Source organism: Podarcis tiliguerta (genome assembly GCF_965153285.1).
Source record: "Podarcis tiliguerta genome assembly, chromosome: 6".
NCBI classification, from domain to species: domain Eukaryota; kingdom Metazoa; phylum Chordata; class Lepidosauria; order Squamata; family Lacertidae; genus Podarcis; species Podarcis tiliguerta.
Window position 1 is genome coordinate 93,710,232 of NC_139539.1, and position 21,463 is coordinate 93,731,694.

The 21,463-nt window shown below is 45.6% G+C and overlaps 1 protein-coding gene across 3 annotated transcripts in view; it reads left to right on the plus strand.

Moving 5' to 3' along the window:
* Window positions 1-21,463, plus strand: part of TNR (tenascin R) — a 391,224-nt gene that overhangs the window by 349,539 nt on the left and 20,222 nt on the right. For all 3 annotated transcript variants that reach the window (XM_083446252.1, XM_083446254.1, XM_083446253.1), the window contains 9 exons: window positions 1,661-1,750; window positions 3,830-4,093; window positions 5,329-5,595; window positions 9,141-9,260; window positions 11,654-11,797; window positions 13,237-13,356; window positions 14,964-15,107; window positions 15,302-15,432; window positions 17,606-17,738. In XM_083446252.1, coding sequence (XP_083302378.1) covers window positions 1,661-1,750; window positions 3,830-4,093; window positions 5,329-5,595; window positions 9,141-9,260; window positions 11,654-11,797; window positions 13,237-13,356; window positions 14,964-15,107; window positions 15,302-15,432; window positions 17,606-17,738 — 1,413 coding nt within the window. The remainder of the gene's footprint in view (window positions 1-1,660; window positions 1,751-3,829; window positions 4,094-5,328; window positions 5,596-9,140; window positions 9,261-11,653; window positions 11,798-13,236; window positions 13,357-14,963; window positions 15,108-15,301; window positions 15,433-17,605; window positions 17,739-21,463) is intronic.

The window sequence follows — 21,463 nt, forward strand, 5'->3', positions numbered from 1 at the left end:
GAGTCATATTGAATCCAATGGCCAAGGTGCTTACTGTTGGTTTGCAAGCCCCCCCCCCCCCCCCATAGAGACTGGCCCCTCTCACTGTCCTCGGAGCTTGCTTACCGGTAACCTCCTCTGGCTGATATCCAGACAGACCAGGGAGATTTTGATAGGCGACATTTTCCCAAGAGTGGGTAAAATGCACAACCCCTCCCACCTGCTTCCGCAGGGGAAAGAAAATAAGTCAGAAATCTATTTACATGATGTTTATTTCTGACATTACAGCACTAGAGAAAAACACGTCCTTTCAGTTCAGTTCTTCCAGCAAGTCAGCCAAACTTCCTGAACATGCACAGTCGAAAGGTTTCATGTTACACTCTTCACAAGGACTTATCCAGCCCGTGAACGTCCTGGGAAACTCTTCTTTCCCACAGATAGGCGCATCATGTGATGTCAACAATCTGGCTGTCTGCAGCGGTGATGTTCCCATATACTGACACTTACCACTTACAGTGGTACCTCGGGTTACAAACACCTTGGGTTACAAACACTTGGGTTGCAGACTCCGCGAACCCAGAAATAGTACCTCGGGTTAAGAATTTTGCACCTGGATGAGAACAGAAATCGTACTGCAGCGGCGCGGCGGAAGGCCCCATTAGTTAAAGTGGTACCTCAGGTTAAGAACAGTTTCAGGTTAAGAACGGACCTCTGGAACGAATTAAGTTCGTAACCAGAGGTACCACAGTACTTCCACATCACATAATGCATGAAGTGGCTATTTTACTTTGCAGTGGAGATGAACGGAGGTTGCACATCTACATGTTTGCACTCAGCCTAATTTTTTCTTTGACAACAAACTAGAGTTAAGCTACTACAGAACAAAGTCAATGTTTTCAAAGATGGAGGCCTAGATCAACTGAACAATCCTCAAGAACTAATTGAAAACTAACCTTTCCTGTTGGAAATGTTTCTAAATTTCTAAACTAAATCGAAAGTATTATGGTATTTGTTTCTGAGATGACATTCAATTTCTTCTCTTCTCCCCCAAGTCTTGGGTCATATCAGACAATAACACAAACTAATGCCCCATACTTTGTCCTTTTATTATCAGTGGTTTAGCAGCAAATGTTAGCACAATTATTCATTTATGTTTTTAGTGGTTTACCCAGTTACCATGGCAAAATTACAGCAGTGAAGCCAAACTAGGGAATGGGGGGTGTGATTCAATAATAGGCACTTTGTGAAGAAAAAACATGAACTGAACGCAGCCATCCTTCAAAAGCCAAATTTCCTTGAATTTTGCAATGCAGTTTTCCAGCCGAGTACTGGGGACAAAAATGCATATACTGGGGTAAAGTATGTACAGAGATGCATATATTGATAAAAATAACATACAAAAATGTGTTGCATTAGAGGGAATTGCTTTGCAAAAATGTGCACATTAGGCAAAATTGCATGAAAACATTTGCACTAAAATGCTGGTGAATCTTCAGGAGAACTTTTTAAAAAAATGCAAACTGATATGGAAATGTGGGGAACTGAACTTAAGATGGAGAAAATGAGAAAGAAAATTGTCAGATTCACCCATCCATAAGCCAGACAAGAAGAAACCACTATGTGGGTGGAAATAGTTACAATTCATTGCTTAATCTGTTCATTCTTGTGTATCCACATGCAGATTTGGTGCCAGGAACAGAATATGGAGTTGGAATTTCAGCTGTAATGGATGGCAAGCAAAGTGTTCCAGCTACCATGAATGCAAGGACTGGTGAGTGACACACAGACTTGTTTTAAATTAAAAAAATCATTACGGAGCAAAACTAGTGAGTTCTGCCCATCTCTTGAATCCTCAGCCATTCTTAGGGGCTCCAGAACATGGTTAAGTGACCCTCAGTTAATTCATTCTGCAGTACTTTGCCAGTTGGAATTCATGCAGTAATTTCACCAAGCAGATTATCAGGGTGTGGAGGAGGTCTAAAAGAAGGAGCTGATTGTATTGAGACATGTCACTCTGCCACACTCTGTGGTAACCTCCACATCCCTGGCGGTCACCTTTTGTTCAAATTTGGGAGGTCCTGCCTAGGATTCAGGTGAAATGCCTTTGCAAGCCTCAGTTGGTTACTTCTGCTCCAGGGATCTGGTTGGCAAATGATTTCTAGCAGGAGTCCTATTCTGAATTGAGCAATGATTTGAATGTTTGCAACACTGGCTGCGCATGCAGAGTCACAAGCAAAGTGCTCTTTTACCCTTCCTCTCCCTGTCGGAAGCTCTATCAATGTTCTCTTCTTTTGCCCCACATTTGCTTGTTCCTGTGAGAGAATAGAGGCAAACAAGAATTAGCAGCTGAAGCCAAAGAACGCTTTTCCTTGTGTCTTGGAGTGAGCAGCCAAGGGACATAAACGGGGGGGTGGGGAGAGAATATGGTTCAAAAGATTATCCCAACATTACGAGAGAGAGAGAGAGAGAGAGAGAGAGAGAGAGAGAGAGAGAGAGAGACTGTCAATTTTTATAGACACATAAGCAAGCTGGCATTTTGCACAAGGGGAAGTATTTACAGCCAGCATTTCAATGCAAATGCAAACAGCTTTTGCCTTTATGTGATATTTGTACAGCGATTACAACTGCAAATATCAAAGGCAGCCTTAGAATTTCTAGGGTATTGATTCATAGATCACATTGCTCCAGCAACACTACCAAAATCCATTTCTTCATCATAATAACTTTCAGTGACCACTCTGATTGTGTGCTGGCACCGCTAAGGATTCTGGATCTGTATTTTTAGGGTGGTGCTGTGGTCTAAACCCAGAGTCTAGGGCTTGCCGATCAGAAGGTTGGCGGTTCAAATCCCCACGATGGGGTGAGCTCCCGTTGCTTGGTCCCTGCTCCTGCCAACCTAGCAGTTCAAAAGCACGTCAAAGTGCAAGTATATAAATAGGTACCGCTGCAGCGGGAAGGTAAACGGCGTTTCCATGCGCTGCTCTGGTTTCTCCAGAAGCGGCTTAGTCATGCTGGCCACATGACCCGGAAGCTGTACGCTGTCTCCCTCAGCCAGTAAAGCGAGATGAGCGCCGCAACCCCAGAGTCATCCGCGACTGGACCTAATGGTCAGGGGTCCCTTTACCTTTACCTGTACTTTCGTGAGCCCAGCTCAGGTCTATACTGCAGTTCCACACCATAGTCAAGGGAGAAGAGAGATTGCTAAAGGAGACAATAGAGTCTAGTTCACCCCCACCCACCCCCCAGAGAAGCCTCATGCTTGCACAGGGCTATGTGATGATCCTCTGAGGAAGGACCCACTGGCTTCAAGGCCAATGAAGTTTTCATCTGCTTACGTCATTGCACATAGAGAGGTTCAAACTAGCCAAGCCATGTCATCTCTATCAAATTCAACTGAAACTCAGTAGCACTGGCAAGGCAACCCCCCCCCCTTCGCCACTATGATTAGATGCCTCTGGCCTGTCCTAGGCCCAGGAAGAATTTTTGGGACACTGTTAAGAGACAATGAATTGTCAGTTATTTATTTCATTGTTATTCACTACTGGGGGACAGAAGTGCTATTGGTGTGAAAATATTCTGAACCACCTTTGTTGCGGAGGAAGCCCTGTTGTAACCCCTTGTCCTGCCGGCCCACAGACTGTCTCACCAGAGTGGTGCATGCTCTGGTTATCTCCCACTTGGACTACTGAAATGCTCTCTACATGGGACTACCTTTGAAGGTGACTCGGAAACAACAACTAATCCAAAATGCATTAGCTAAACTGGTGCTTGGGAGTGTAAAAATCTAAACTCAGACCTGTGCATTCCAAGCTGTTAAGAGGCTACCTTTTTAAATCTCCTCCTGCTGCAGAGCTCGACAGCCCTCACAACCTCATAGTGACAGCTTCCACAGAGTCATCCATCTCTGTGTCCTGGACCAAAGCCAAGGGTCCCATTGATCACTACCGGGTCATCTTCATCCCCGCTTCAGGAATGGCGTCTGAGGTTACTGTTGCCAAAGACAAGTCTGAGCTTACACTATCAGACTTGGAACCTGGGACTGAATACACAATCTCTGTCATTGCTGAAAGAGGCCGTCAGCAGAGCCTGGAGAGCACAGTGGATGCCTTCACAGGTACTGAGAGTCACCTGAGGTTTTCTGAGGGTCTGTTACTACTGTCTGCCGGTTGACTACTGCTAGATACACCATTGACAAGCCCTTTCTTTTACTAATTGCAGCCCCACTTAGCTGCTTTGAAGGTTGGGGATGTGGTGCTCTGTGAGAGAGTGTCTAAGCCATGGTGTTGGTGGGGAGAGAGGTTCAACATGTCTTCTTCTGCTAATAGCAGGAGGGGGGTTGAGGTGGGGAGGAAAGCAAGGGAGGAAAGTGTTAAACTTCTCCCAGAGTGCCGGTTCCCTCATTTTCAAAATAACTGTGTGGCACCGCTAATTAATAAAATAAAACAGATGTCTCGTGGCACATCTAGCTTGAGCCTAATGTGATGGGTATATCATTTCCAAAATGCTAAGTGCAGAAGTAGCCCAGGTAAAGGACGTACATGTTTGCAAGAGCCTTTGCACGCCCTCTTTCTGTTGCCCCATTTTTCCTGTCCCCCCTTCCTCAGATTTACACCCTACCTTGACCTCACCTTTTGGGGCAGCGGTCAAATGCAGAACATTTAAACTGCACCCAGTGATTAATTCCTAAAGGGGGGAAGCCTAAAACTCAAGACAGCTCAGAAAATGCATTTCTAAAATGGATAATCTTTACCCTCATTACAGAAGACTGGGACTGTGTATTTTATTGAATCAATGGAGACTTGAGTACTTTTTTCCCTGCATGGTCTAGATCCACTGCAATTCTTTTGCCCATGAAAAGTGCTTCGGAGAGACTGGTTTCATTCTGAAAATAAAAGCTGATCACAGATGGATTCTGCAATACTCTGCAGTGTGTCCATTTAGAAACAGATGTACAGTGGTCCCAGCTATTGGGCGGGGGGTATCCACACCCGCCCAATGGCATTGTGGGTGGGCATATGCCAAGATTGCAACCATTGCTTTCCTCTCCATTCACCTGGGCTATGTGCAGGGAGGGGAAGGCATGGATAACCTAATCAAGGGGAGAGTTTTCAAATGTGCATCACCCATTCTTGTGAATGACAGGATATAGAATCAATCTAGTTTGGAAGCAGCATCTATTCTGGATTGACAAGCACTATGTTTTTCTGCTACAAATGGCTTAGTGTGTATACAGCCTTACCCTTTGGTCCTTTTGTACATGCTCAGATGTACTCATCTTTTCATCATTTTGCATGTTTCCTGGCTAAATAAGACCCAGCCTGCCATTTTCTTCTGCATTCTTGTTTTCAGGGTTCCGGCCAATCACACAGCTTCACTTTTCTCATGTGACTTCCTCCAGTGTGAACATCACTTGGAGTGACCCCTCTCCTCCAGCAGATAGGCTGATACTGAACTACAGCCCCAAGGACAAAGAGGAAACCAAGCAAGTGATGCTAGACCCAACCAAGAGACATGCTGCCTTGTTTGGCCTGCAGCCGTCCACAGAGTATGTTGTGTCCTTGGTGGCTGTGCATGGCCTTGTTAGCTCTGAGCCCATCATGGGCTCCATCAAAACAGGTAACAGTAGCAGTGCTCTTTCCGTTGCAGTTTAATATCTATGTCTTGTCCACTTCCGAGGAAGATCCTTTGTGCTTGAATGGGTTGCAAAATTAAAAACAGAAAACAGAGTGGAGCCAACCATCAAAGTCAGAGCTGAGTCTTAGAATTCACATTTAACTCAAGCCAAAATGACACACATCCCAACTATCGCTATGAATCAGTGACAGTGACAGTTTCCTTCATCCTCTTCATTGTAAATCACTCTACCTACTGTATTTTCCCCCCATCTTGCCTTAGGCCAAGGTTTTGTGAATGTGTCTTTTAAAAAATGTTCAAATGATTGCTAGGGTTGCCATTCATAAGGTTTCAGCTTTCCTCCTCAACAATCTAGAATCATAGAATCATAGAGTTGGAAGAGACCACAAGGGCCATCGAGTCCAACCCCCTGCCAAGCAGTACATAGAATCATAGAATCATAGAGTTGGAAGAGACCACAAGGGCCATCGAGTCCAACCCCCTGCCAAGCAGGAAACACCATCAGAGCACTCCTGGCATATGGTTGTCAAGCCTCTGCTTCAGTATTCACACTGATACTCTCTGAGCATCAGTGTGAATACAGCCTGTCTTAATGCACACACATGAATCTTATGGTAGCATGCCCACCATTTTGAATATCCCTGTCTGGAAAATGCAGCATACATGGTTAGTCCCCACCCTGCTCTCCTCTGTTGGCCAAACGAGAAATGGAATGGCTAGGTCCTGGGTTTGGTGAGTTGCAATGGGGCGTGGGGTGAATAAAGGAAGCAGACAAGAGACCCAGGGAAGCGGAGAACAGGGAAACAAAAAGGATGGAGACGATGGTTTGCCCCAGAAAAGGCAAACAGTGGGAGGTTTGCCTCAGAAAAAGGTTGGTTACTAAGTGGGTTGTACTAAGTTAATTAAATAATTGGTTCCTGTAAGCCCAAAACACCAAACACACAGGAGGCCACCAGAGTAACCTCTGCACAGGTCACTGTTTGGGGCCAGGGTCTTCCTTCTGTTCAGAAGATATTCCCGGAATAGTGACATATGCCGAAATGCAATGGTGTGGACTCATCTGAGGGAAGTGATTCTTACTCCAGTGATTTCACAAGAGTCCTAGCGGGGCAGGAGGGTGGGAAGGAATTAATTTTAATTCAGAAAAATAGTGTGCCTCAGCTGTTAGAAGTGTAGGAAACACTGAGCTAGAGAGCAGGTGAGACCTGGGTCTAAAACTCACTGCCAGCTCTTGCCTGGCTGTGGCCATGTCTGCTAACCTTGAAGAACTCAGCTCGGAAGACGATTACAGACCTCCAGTTCCGGCCCAGGCACATCAAACACTCCTACTGCTTTTGCCACAAGTAGTGTCTTGCTTCAGTTGGGCCACACAGGGGACGAAAAGGGTTCTTAGCTTCACCTCTCCCTCTTCCAATGCAAGCAGATGATGCCTATGCCCACATAAACGCTACAGCAGACCCCAAATCTCCTTTCCCCCCCCCACCCTCCCCATGCCTGCTAATTTACCCTGGGTTGCTGTAACAGTAATCTTCACATTCATCCTCCCGTAGTCTCAGAGCTGGGTTTTGAGACCACAACTGATTCCAAAGGAATTATACATGTATGCTCAGTTAACCTCGAAATCCCCCCAGCAGTCAAGAAACCAGATTTGCTCACTGCATGTTCATTCTGAAATTCCCTTCGAAAAGCTGCACACATCGTTCCAGCTGAAGTGTATGTGGAAGAACCTGCATCTGGGCTGTCCCACTTCAGAGAACATATGGGGTTCACACTACAGTATCCCCCTCACACACACAGCAGCTGAGAGGTGTTGGCTCTTGAATGGTGCAGGAAGACTGATGTCTGTAGCAATCTTGTACTTGGTAGAGTTGAAGGCAGAAGCAGGCAGCTTCCCACAACCAGAATATTAAGTGATGGGGTACTGAAGAAGATTTCATGACTTTGTTGTGGGCTCTTTCGCTGTTTTTCTGGGTCTTGATTATTTGTTCATTTATTTACATAATTGATATCCTGCACCAGCAATAAAATTGAAGAAGCAAAAAAGTACATCATCATCATCATTATTAACAACACAGACAGCAAATTAAAACAAACAAAAGCAGCAGCAACCTGTTTTTTTGTAAACCACTTAAGAGGTTTTATTACAATCAAAAGGTCTATAATTTTTATTAAATAACTTAAATAAAGACAGTAAAATAAAACTACTCTGCATTAAAATGCTTCTGTTTGCAGTTCCTAAAATCGTGAGAAAACACAAACGTTTTCTGTCACCTAAATGACACTGATGATGTCTCCAGGCAGGCCTCCATGGGGAGGGCATTCGAAAGAGGATGCAAGTGGCGAACCACTGTCTCTCTCAGATGTCCCTTAGATCCATTGCTGAATATTTCTCCTAATCAGCATTCCCACGGGCATCAAGATCAGCTCCTTAAATGAGGAATGAAATGTATAATCGTGTTAACTACCTTGCCAATTACTATGACAAATGAGCCATTGCTATAAGGCCTCTGCCAATACACACACAATTATGCTTTGGTGCACATGTTAAGGTCTTCTCCTTAGCAGTGACAGCTAAGGGATTAGCTTTTTTTTAAAAAAAAAAGTTAGACTTTTAGAGAAAAAGCTATATCACTGTTGGAAAGTGACAGTGATCAGTGGTGCTCTGTCTGCCTTTCCCCCCTCTTTTGAGACTTTGGTACATAGAATCATAGAATCATAGAGTTGGAAGAGACCACAAGGGCCATCGAGTCCAACCCCCTGCCAAGCAGGAAGCACCATCAGAGCACTCCTGACATATGGTTGTCAAGCCTCTGCTTAAAGACCTCCAAAGAAGGAGACTCCACCACACTCCTTGGCAGCAAATTCCACTGTCAAACAGCTCTTACTGTCAGGAAGTTCTTCCTAATGTTTAGGTGGAATCTTCTTTCTTGTAGTTTGGATCCATTGCTCCGTGTCCGCTTCTCTGGAGCAGCAGAAAACAACCTTTCTCCCTCCTCTATGTGACATCCTTTTATATATTTGGTGTCTCCTCCACCACCATAACCTTACTATCAAATATGGTCTTTTTTTGGCTATATATTTCTGTGCTCAATCAAACACCTACTAAGATGACCTCCGGCCAAAACTATATATCATATAAAACATGGCTTTACTGACAAAAATGGCAGCTCCCTGTCAAACTGTCACTCCCTCTTCACAACACCTAGTGCAACTTTCCCCAGGGCCCTGACATCATAAAAGTTTTTTTTTAAAAAAGCCACACCCTGTTTCAGAAGGTTGTGCAGGACAAGATACAGCAGAATAAATTAATTTTGCGAACAGCGAGAAAATAATATTTCTTTCAAGTGTAGTGTTATGTTGAATAGAAATTGTTAAGTGTGTGAATTAGACAATAAGTAACTGTGCTATTAAGAAGAGTCGCCACAGTTATCAGCATGAGTTATCAACAGAAGTGATGCATTTCCAGTTGGGAATTGTGCAATGTGCAAATGTTTGCCAGCTTTTATTCTTTACTTTGCTTCGTTAAGGGATTGATCCACCAAGGAACCTGACCATTGACAACGTGACTACAGATTCTGTGACGGTCCACTGGGCCCCTCCTATTGCATCTTTTGACCACTATAGGATAGCCTACAAATCTGCCCAAGGTAACACTCCCAGGAGTCTGTGGAAACAGCTCACCTGGGTGTTTTGGGGTGCTTGCTTTCTTACAGGGTCTTGTGTGTTCTGACCAAACCCTACCCTAGTTGGTTCATTTGCCTCCTCCCATCTTGTTTCATCTGCTCCCAGTTAGGAGGTCCCTGAGAAGGCGTGTGTGAGGAGGGTGTAATCTTTGGCTGACACCCTCCCACAACTACAGAACTGTCCCATAAACCCATTGCTCTCTGGAAAGCTAAGCATGTGTGTGTTTCCTTTGAAGCTAACTGTACAATCCTGTGTCCATTTACTCAGAAGTAAGACCCTGTATGTTTGATAGGTCTGACCTCCAGGTAAGTGTGCATACGGTTGCAGCCTGAAAAACTCCTTCAGCTGAGTTCCACAAGATTAAAGAGTTCAGGCTTTCAGAATTCATCACTTCAAAGACAGAGATAGGTCATTAAAATAAAAGAAGGCTAAAGGTTTTGGTGAGGAAACTTCATTTGCATTTGACAAGCACCTCAAACTAGTGACTTCCAAACCAAAGGACTTTTGGTAATTACTTTGAAATACACATTTTCTAGAAATAATACACTGTGCATTTGATACTATTAGCCTGCGCTTTTTGGATCCAAAAGGTGCTTTGTGCATTGCATGGTGTAAACATGTATCTGAGGATCTGTGTACAGTATGTGTTACTTCTTCATGTTTGCTGACACCTACAGTATGTCTCCCTCAGCAAGGGGAGTGTTGTGGAAGCTCCTGCATTTTTCAAGGAAAGCTGTGCATTTGCAAAAGAGAATGAACTGAGTGGGGTGTGGGGCTCCTTCCGCAATTTAAATATTCTAATCCTCAAAAACCAGAGTAGACAGTTTTCTAGAGCAAGGGATTTATTGCTGCTGTGCCACACACTCAAGTCACAAGTCTGTTTGAGGTGTTGAATGAATGGAATGCAAAGCAGAAATAAAGGTAAGCTGCTTTTCCCACCCCCTTCATTAGGGTTGCCCAAATATTTTAGAACAGGAAATTACAGGTTATAATATTTCAAGGACCCCCTAAGGGTCTGTGTATGTTAAACTCAGAAGCAGCACTTATTGATATGCAATTAGTTGCAAGTTTGTTAATTGGGGGTAAGGTTATGCTTCCTCAATTTTGCAAAGAGAAAAGAACTCCATCTTTCGGTTACAGAAAATATGGGAAATTGCCTCAATGAACAAATTAACTTATTGGAGACAAACTTTAAACAACCAACAAGACGACATTATTATACAGAGATGGGCCATAAATTACAGAGTCCCTTTCAACTCTGTAATTTTATGGTTCTGTGATACTAACATAATGCCATGTGGTTATTTTTCACCCATATGACGCTGTTCTCAGCTTTGATAGATGTATATATTTTTCTAGTGTGCATATATCTCACACATTAAATATTATTTACCATCTTTAATTTTCCTTACTGTAAGATTCTTAAATTAATCACATAGAAATTTAGCACACTATTTGCACCTTTTTTAATGGCAAAGATGAGTGTCTGCATTATTTGAACCTACATATGCAGAAACCCTGAGGTGATCTCTGAGCTATAAAAAAAATAAATAGCTAAACTATTTAGAACAATACAATATACCCAGAATTATTTATTTTGCTATGAACTGATCCTCCCCCCCCCCAATGCTTTTAGCTGATGGAAGAAGAGGCCATGGTTGAGCTAATCTCTTTAGCTATTCTATCCTGCTTCCAGTTAAATACTGTGTAGTTTCTTATCGCTTGCAGTCTTGAGCCACACTCGGTTGCAGATGATTTAGCAACGCTGGTTTGGTGCATGTCTTTCAACCTTTGGGTAGTGGCATCAGGATTCAGGGAAGGCACCCTGAATGTGGGAGGGGAGGTGTGCAGTCTGAGTGAGAGAGGTGGCCCTGTTGGGTCCTCTGCCAGTCCGGTTCACAGCTTTATTTCTCCAGAGCTGGCCCTGGCTAGGGCAGCTCTTCCGACCACACTTGGCACTGGACCATCGTTTGATCAAGATGTGCATCTTTCCTCCAGAGTCTAAGGGCTCCATGGAGTTCCATTTGGCCACCTCTCAGATAGCCATGTGGACAAACAAAAGAGAGAAGCAGCCAGGGCAGGCTTCCTCAACTTCGGCCCTCCAGATGTTTTTGGCCTACAACTCCCATGATCCCTAGCTAGCAGGACCAGTGGTCGGGGATGATGGGAATTGTAGTCTCAAAACATCTGGAGGGCCGAGGTTGGGGAAGCCTGAGCCAGAGGATGTGCTCTTCTGGCGACTTCTGTGGCAATCAAGGCTGGAAGGTCTGTGGGCTGACACCTGGCTGTTGTTAGCCTGTTTTTAGTGCACCTGGATTTGCTAGTGGTAATGGATCCATTTTCTCCATCTGAACAGGACGAGTGGACAGCCTAGTTATTGCCAAAGGTGTTACTGAATACACGCTCAGCCACCTGCAGTCTGCCACGGAGTATGAGATCAGCTTGAAGAGTGTCCGAAGCAGAGAAGAAAGTGAGCCTCTCTCACACACCCTGTATACAGGTATGGAATGCCTTTTGGGGGTTACACAGAACAGTCCAGAGTTTACTTGTGGATGCAGGTGGCATTAGGATAAAGAAACATCAATGGCTGGTGGCAAGAGCTTCCTTCAGGAATTTGGCACCTTCGGTACATATCTTTAGGCAGCAAGCGAAAACGTTGCTATTAAACAACCTGTTTTCTATTTTTATGTTGTAAACCATCCTGTGATATTTGGATAATAGGGCGTTATATAAATGTAATTAATAGTGTTAGGTGGGCGCCAGGTAAAATGGTGGCTGCCAATGAACAAGTGGGAGTGCACAGTATTCACTTCTCATACTTTCAGAAGTAATGCAGCATCACAGAAATCCTTGTTAAGCTCAAAACTGAATCTGCTGAGAGAACTGTAATAATGGGGGCAACAGGTAGCATGGACATAGTCGGGGGGCAGGTGCCCCCTAGATCAATTAAAAAAATTTAAATACTTAACTAACTAACCAATCACATCGGTTCTGCCCTCCTTAAGTACTGCCCCCCCCAACAAAAATCCTGGCTACACCCATGGCAGGTAGTACACTAAACAGAGTCCATTTTTTCTTAAAGCCCTTACCTTGCAAATACCTTCTGCAATTTTGGGTTGGTGGTGTATCATAATGTGCCATTCATCTCATGCCATTGGTTTTGTGAGGAGGAGGCAGTTGAAAACACCATATGCCATTATATGCTTTGCTGTGTTATCTCTGAAATTGTACCTCTGCAAAGGCACTTCCCTTCCAAGATACCAAAAGATCACGACTACTGTTAGATCAATAGAAAGGGGACTTCCTACGGAGGAATGAAAATAAAGAAGAGCCAGCCTAGACGCAATGGGGCAGACATTTTCCTATGTTTGCTTGCATGCCTCATTCACATGTAAAGGGCAGAGGGAGTCCGTTTTTAACATTTGAATGGACGCACCTCTTGCTTCTCCATGGCTCCAAGCACCTTTCTCTCCATCCCAGCTCACTCCCAGAATCGGAGCTGGGCCACAAGAAATGTCAGTGAAGCGAAGGAGGGATGGAGAGGCCAGATGGGGAAGATTCACCCCCTCTAACTCATTAGCTACTTTTGGTGTCAAATTCAGACCCCACTCCCCACTTTGTGTGTGAGTGGGACTGATCTATGAAAAATAAACTGGCTGTCCCATCACATCTCAGTCAGGCCTCAAGGCTGTAGAGCCATGGCACGGTTTTCCATTGAGCGCTTGCTTTGCTTCACATGCAATGACCTGTGGTTTGGATACAGTACTTGCTGCTGAATCATGAGCATATGGCTGCTACGTAGTTCCTTCTAGTTGCCTTACATTTTTGCTCCATGGTTTTTGGACCTTAAGCTGCTTCCAGGTCCTTGTCATGGCTGATGCCTGAAGCAAAGAAACAACTTCTGTGTTGACTCCCTTACCTTGCCTTTTTGTTATGCAGCCATGGATAATCCAGAGAGCTTGACTGCCACGAACATCACCCCAACGGAGACTCTGCTGAAGTGGGACCCACCCATGGCTGAAGTTGAGAATTATGTCATTGTCCTCACACATGACACAGGTATGTCTGTGTCTGGTATGCAGGACTGTGTGGGGCATGGAGGGAGCACCCTGTGACAGGCTGGGAGAATTCGAAAGAGGCAGGTAGAGGAGGTTGGTGTGAAGAAGCAGGGGACGGGTATGTGTGTCTCAAACGGAGGGTCCTGGCAGCCAATTTACTCTCTAGGGCACTGTGCTGGTGCTAGAGGATGCGACTGTAGTTCAGCTGATAACACAGGGGCCCATGGGATTTCATCTGAAAGTCTGAGACTCTGGCCCGGCTCCTCAGTCTTGAGTATTGTCTGAGTGAAGGCAGCAGCAGAGCAAGCTGATTGGGCGCCTGGGGTGGTCCCATGGGGGCGGGGCAAGCCACCCACAGGGGCACCATGGGGCCTCCGGAATCTGCCTGCCTCATCCCACTCAGCTGCCCTACAGCTGGGGGGTAGGCAACGGGAGGATCGTTTGGGCAGCGCAGAGCCTGCAGGCCCCCAAGCCACCACATCACTCCCAGGAGACACACATGGCTCGGGTGCGTTGCAGGTCCCGCGGTGAGTGCCGCCCAGCATTTTGTCACCCCCCTCAGTGGTGACACCCAGGGCAGACTGCCCCCACTGCACCCCCCTTGCTACAGCCCTGAGTGAAGGTCAGCTGCACTTAGAGTGTCCCTGCCTGGTCCATCCACCTGGCCCATGCTTTGCTTCCAGAACACCAGCCTTGACCGTCAAGGTGGTGAGGGAATTCTTTGGAATGAAGAACTTTGCAAGTCATCACCACCCCTTCTCACAGTTCCTGGCACAAAATGCAGTGGTCCAGGAAGACCAGAGTAGGGATCACAAGACTTTTGGGACCAGCAGGAACTTTTGGGATTTTGAGAAAACGTTGTTGGTTTCAGTCACAAAATGGCTGCTGTGGGATATGTAGCACAAGACAAAATGGCTGCCAATTCCAAAAGAGATGTTTAACCTTGGAATCCAATGCATGTTCAGTGTAGGAGAGGGTGAGGCAGTGCAAATGGGAACTAATCAGGAAAAGCAATCTCTTGTGGATCATGCAGTTTTGAGGGGATATTTACTGAAAACTTTCACAAGCACCATAGAAGGTATTGACAGGCACACTTAGATGCCAAGTTGGCACCTTCTAGACCAAAGTGTCCAGAGTTTTTGCTGTCCTTCTGCAACATTCTCTACTTCCAGTGTAACATTCCTCCTGTAGTAGGATGGATTCACACAATCAATTTTCCCCCACCATGAAGTGCTGTTTCCTTTCACCTTGGCATAGCTCCCAGTCCTGACAACCTAATTGTTCTCCACATTAATCTCAGTCTTATGAGTGGTCCATCCACAAGTTCCAGCAAGTATCCAATAGTCCTGATTTTTAAGACTTGACATATTTGCATAGGCTATGACCTGCCTGGAGGCTTAACCACTGGCAAGTTTGGATTCTCCAGCACGGGCAACTGCCAACTTATTGTCACTATCTGGACACCAATTTTGTAAGTCCACTCTCAGGCTCCTCCTTGTCCCCATGGCTTTCTGACCATAAAGCCTATTTTATTTGAGTTGGGTCTCGCACTAGAAGGCTGTCATTTCAAAAGCCTCATGTTCTGTACAATCCATCCCCTGATTTCAGTTGCCGGAGAAACCATTTTAGTCGACGGGACCAACCAGGAGTACCAACTCATCAGTTTGCTGCCCAGTACGAGCTACGGCGTCACCATGTATGCCACCAATGGGCCCGTCACCAGCAGAACCATCTTCACCAACTTTACAACTCGTAAGTATAGCCTATTAATTCTCACTGCCAGGAAATAACATTCATAAACAATTGACAGCTTGTTTTCCTGTGGGATATAGGAAACAAACTTCCAGATGAAGGATTTCTATATCCTTGAGTATTCAAACTGTAGCTTGCATATCACAAAACCCTGCAACAAAATTATTGCCCTACTCTCATTCATTTGCCAACAGTTTTGGATCCTCCTTCAAATTTGACTGCGAGTGAAGTGACTCGGCGGAGTGCCCTGCTTTCGTGGCTGCCTCCTATGGCTGAGATTGAGAACTACATCATGACTTACCGGTCACCTGATGGGAGCCGAAAGGTGGGTCCTTTCTTCCAATAAGTCTCTCATTGCCAGGGTGGAGCCAGATGATCTCCAGGTTTGCAGGGGGGGTTGCTTTTGCCTGAAGGTTGTGATTTCATTCCACCACCCCCCCAAAAAAAACCCCTCAATCCATTTTTTGTTCTGTTTTTTTGCAGTTTTCATAATCACTTCCCCTCCCTTTTGTCACTGCTTTGGAAGCCATTTTTTCTCTGTTTCAGGTCCTTTGTTTGATGTTACAGTAGCTCTGCTGTGTTACCATTTCAGCACAGTATTTCCATAGCATGCAATAAATACTCATGGGATAACATTAAACTAATGGAAAGAGATAACATACAAGTAAAACTGGCCAGCAGTCTTCCCTAGCACGAGCCACAATTTTCTCACATAGTTACTCAAAGCATCTCCCATCCCTGTTTGAGCCATTGTATAATAATCAGGCAATAGGTGTTTTGCCAGCACCAGCACCTGATCTCTGCCTGCATGTAACAAGTGGGTTCATGGAGGGGAGGGGGTACCCTTGTCCTTGCCTGCCATCAGTGGCGTAGCGTGGGGGGTGCAGGGGGGGCCGGCCGCACCGGGCGCAACATCTGGGGGTTAGGATTAGGGGGCGCAAATCCACGGGTTAGGGGGCACAAATCCACGGGTTAGGGGGCGCAAATTACTTGCCTTGCCCCGGGTGCTGACAACCCACGCTACGCCACTGCCTGCCATTTCTAATGCCATGATTTGTGGCCTTCACTCACACAAGGAGGACACAAAACAAGCAATTGAGAAAGTCATGAAACTTCATGGGATACCATTTCTGCAGCTAAACGGCAAGGTGTGGAGGGGAATAGAGTCATCCTCTTATCCAAAATTGCATCAGCTATGGCACATTTAATGTTGTAAGCGCTGCATTTGAAAAGACTTTGTGTGCACTATCTGGATGACATATTGCATTTTGCCATAAATAAACGAAATAAAGCAAATTCGCGAGACAAGCTGGAAGATGGACTGTGTGCTACAAATGGGGAACAAGAGTAGTTTTACTACACAAACTTCATCATGTGGAAAATCCTTTAGGGCCCCACAACCCCATATCACTCCTGCAGGTCTCTCCTGTGTCCGAGAACATCTTGTGGGAATGATTTGTGTGATATGTTCAGACATAACTGAAGTGATGGAATTAACACCCCCATTAGCTGGGGGCAGAAGCCAACATTGCAAGGGAACGTGAGGCTCCCACTCCTGTGTTTCTCTTGCGACATAAATTTGGGGACAAGGGCACTTGCACAGGAGAATGGCAGGGCGGGAAGGGGGTGTTTAACCCTTGGTCTTCCTGCTAGACATTCACAAGGGAAGTGCCTAAGCAGTATTCCAATTCTCACAGTTTACTTCCAGCCTCTTTCCAGATGTGAAGGACTGCTTTCACACAACCTGACACCCCTCAGGTTTTAAGTTCAAGACCAGAATCCTGATCCTCTAAATGCCTCCAGGTTCCACTTCTGTATTACGTACCTGAGCAGGGCAGGCCCACCCATGAGGCAAGGTGAGGTGACCACCTAAGGCAGCAGGGTCCGCAGGGGCAGCAGATCCTGATGTAGATCTTTTTTTCCACCCCATTCCCTTGTTCCTGATATACCGTATTTTTCGCCCTATAGGATGCACCGTCCCATAAGGCGCACCTAGTTTTTTAGGGGGAAATAAAGGGAAAAAAATTATTTCCCCCCCAGGCGCAGGGTTGGGGCGGGGGAAGCCCGAGCTTCCCCCGACCCCAGCCCCCAAACAGGCATCTCTCTGCAAGCCGTGGGAGCCCAGCGCTCCCGCTGCTTATGAAGAGGTCCGTGAAGCCTGGACGCGCTGAGCTCAGGGCGCGTAGGCTTCAGCATGCAGGCAACTCTCTGCAAGCAGCGGGAGCCCAGCGCTGCTTGCAGAGAGGTGCGCGAAGCCTGCATTCGCCCCATAGGACACACACACAATTACCCTTCATTTTCAGAGGGGGGAAAGTGTGTCCTATAGGGCGAAAAATACGGTAGTTCTTTCCTCACCCCTTCTTCTCTGGCAGGGAGGAGGGCACCATTTTGGGTTCTGCCTCAGGTGCCAAAATGTCTTGGGCCAGCCATGTACATAAGCCCCGCAAATCTCTCCTTCTCATCTCTGATTTTCCATCTCTTTTCGTGACTGAGCACAGGAATTGATTGTGGATGCAGAAGACACCTGGATCCGCCTGGAAGGGCTTTCGGAAAACACAGAATACACAGTGCGCCTGCAAGCAGCCCAGGATGCTGTGAGGAGTGGATTCACCTCTACTATCTTCACTACAGGTGAGAGAGTTACACAGGGCTTTCTTTCTAGAAGAAAATGTGCTGGAACTCACCACAGGAGTTCCATTCCAGGCCCCCACATGCATACGTGAAATCGTTTATAATGGGGAACACCCTGGAGAGTCCTAGTGGCTTATGAGGATTCCCACCCTAGAGCCCAAAGAAGATCCCATCAGGCTCCAGGGAGTGTATCCTTGCCAGCCAGAGGCTTGTTGAGGTTGCTCAGCTGAGTCACAATCACTTTTAACTGAGGTCCCATCAGAAGGTTGGCTTTTTAAAAAGAAAACATGTAATCTTTTTTCCTTGAGATTTAAAGACACATTTCCTTGGCCCATGCCAAAGTTGATATTGCTTAACAGATAAACTTAGTACCTCCGGACTACCCCCCTCCATACATACACAGGCTGGTTTCTATGGCTGACTTAAATTTCATAGCTGAAATGCATTACCCTCCCTCTTCCCCACACAAAAGAGGCAAAAGCAAAAATGAGTAAGGAGTGGAGTACAAAGTTAAGACTTCAAACCAGAGGTACATGGTAAATTGTCTTGTTGTTGTTGTTTAGTCGTTTAGTCTTGTCCGCCTTTTCGTCACCCCCTGGACCAGAGCACGCCAGGCACTCCTGTCTTCCACTGCCTCCCGCAGTTTGGTCAAACTCATGCTGGTAGCTTCAAGAACACTGTCCAACCATCTCGTCCTCTGTTGTCCCCTTCTCCTTGTGCCCTCCATCTTTCCCAACATCAGGGTCTTTTCCAGGGAGTCTTCTCTTCTCATGAGGTGGCCAAAGTATTGGAGTCTCAGCTTCAGGATCTGTCCTTCCAGTGAGCACTCAGGGCTGATTTCCTTAAGAATGGATAGGTTTGATCTTCTTGCAGTCCATGGGACTCTCAAGAGTCTCCTCCAGCACCATAATTCAAAAGCATCAATTCTTCGGCGATCAGCCTTCTTTATGGTCCAGCTTTCACTTCCATACATCACTACTGGGAAAACCATAGCTTTAACTATATGGGCCTTTGTTGGCAAGGTGATGTCTCTGCTTTTTAAGATACTGTCTAGGTTTGTCATTGCTTTTCTCCCAAGAAGCAGGGGTCTTTTAATTTCGTGACTGCTGACACCATCTGCAGTGATCATGGAGCCCAAGAAAATAAAATCTCTCACTGCCTCCATTTCTTCCCCTTCTATTTGCCAGGAGGTGATGGGACCAGTGGCCATGATCTTCGTTTTTTTGATATTGAGCTTCAAACCATATTTTGCGCTCTCCTCTTTCACCCTCATTAAAAGGTTCTTCAATTCCTCCTCACTTTCTGCCATCAAAGTTTTGTCATCTGCATATCTGAGGTTGTTGATATTTCTTCCAGCAATCTTAATTCCAGCTTGGGATTCATCCAGCCCAGCCTTATACTGAGTCAAACCATGGCTCTATCTAGCTCCTTACTGTCTACACTGACTGGCAGCAGCTCTCTGGTTTCAGGCAGGAGTCTCTCCCAGCCCCACCTGGAGATGTTGGGGATGGAACCAGGGACCTTCTGCATGCAAGGTGGACCTAATGCCCTTCTCTTTAACCGTCCCAAAGGGTTTTCCACAGAGCAGTTGTTTGGCTCCAAGTTTAAATCTGATGGTGTGCATGACAAGATCGCAGGAGGGAGACTTCCTTTTTTATAATTTCATTTATTTTTATTTAGGACATCTGTTAGCCACGTACCTGCCATGGCTCACAGTTTGCAAACAAAGCATAAAAGTGCAAGAATACAAATGCATTTTTGAAAGCATACAAAAACAAACAAGTCATGGGAGGCAGAAAAACCATCATGAAGGCACAAACGTAAAGGGCAAGGCCTGGGCAAATAAAAAAAGTGTTCACTGGGCACTGAAAAGAGGATAGAGACAGTGCCAGGTGGATCTCTCTGTGAACCTCTCTGAGTGAGATGTTACCAATGAGTGCAGGTATGGCCAGGCTAGCTCTGTCTATGAGGGATCACAGCTCTTGCACTAGCTAGAGCCTCTACGGATAGGGCTAGATCTAACAGCACTTCAAACTGTAGACATGATCTTTCAAAGAAAGTTCAACCCTACCCAGAAGAGACTGAATACCACCACCAAACAGATCACTCACCCAAAGCTCCTCTGCCTAAATATGGACCAAGCTTCCGTTAACTGGCCTCCATCCAGTCTATGACCAGTTGCAGACAGCAGCTTAGCACCTCCACAGCTTCACCTGAATTTGATGAAAAGGGTAGAAGTGGGAGTCTTCCATGTACTGATGACACATTACTCCTAATTTCCAGATACAAGAAGCTTCTGAGTGAGGTTAAATAGCACAAGGGGCAAAATAAAACCTTGTGGCAAACCACAGAACAGCTGCCAGGGGACAGTGGTAATCTCCCAACACCACTTCTGGAGCCCATGATCAATACAGAAGCAGAAACATCATTTTTCTGGGCCCCCAGCTCCCACCACAGATAGTTAGTACAGGGAGGAACCGTGGTCAGTGGTTTCCAGAGCTGCTCAAAGGTCCAGAAGGCTCACACTCCTCCTGTGTTTCCTCCAGTGTAAGTCTGTTTCTACCCAAAACTGGATTGAAATTGAACTAGACTAGGCAAATTCAAGAGTATCTGGAATTGCCCAGCCTCCACTTGAGTACATTGCCCCAAAGGATCCTCTGAGTCCCCCATGAATTTCTTCTGGAATTACTATTCACCCATCTCTTTAAATGCCCCTGGGACAAGCAGGAAGCCATTGGTTAACTACAGGACTGAACTAGGCAGTCTACTGCAACTACTGTTACAAGGCAAGGTAGACATTAAGGTGTTAGGTCAAAGTCCTCCAAGCATCCTGCACACAGCTCCAGGCCTAAATAACTGAGGTTCATCCAACAATACATAACAGTGTTTTCCTGGGTCAGTGAAAATGAACAGCTCTATCTACAGGTTTGACTGCCTAACATCTGTTTCTTTATAATATAGCAAGTATTTTTAAAAAATCAGACTCCACAGCCTGAATTTAGATTAGTTTATGCTGCAAATAGGTGCATTTGGAAGAAGCAGGTGTCTACAGAAATAATAATATCTCACTGGAGAATGCTCTTGTGTAGACTCATGAAGATTGTGAAACAGCACAAGAGGGCACCCAGAGTGGAACGGTTTGTTTAGAAAGGGGGTGCACAAAAGTGGTTGGATGTTGAATCCAATTACATCTGTACCTAAATTGTTCAAAAGAAGCAGGAAGGAGCTGTCCACCCATATAGTTCTGAAATCACTCGCTTGGTGTTTGTATCTAGTAGTCTAAAGGGGCTGCCTTTGAACTTTCTGCGGATATATTCTTCATTGATGTGCATGAAAAGGTTTTTGAAAAGGCTGCCGCTTAACGGCAACAGCTATCAACAGCCCAAAACCCTGCTTGCCTCATACAGCTATAGATCGGTGGCTGTTGCATTATTCTCCCTTCCACTTCAGTTAGTGTAAAGGATTAGGGTGACTTATGTTGCTAGGGATGAAAGCCAATGCAGAGCTTTTAGATTGATCTTGCTGACAGATGAAAAGCATATCAGACCTCATGGCGTAATTCAGTGTAGTGTCGCTGGTTTTTACATGGCTGGTATATTTTGATATATGCTGAGGTGACCAACTTCTGTACTCTCCAAACAGTGTATTTTCATTACAAAGTCAGTATAACGTAGCAGTAAGGGCTTCAGGGTTATGAGACACATGACAGAAAGCTGGTGTAATAT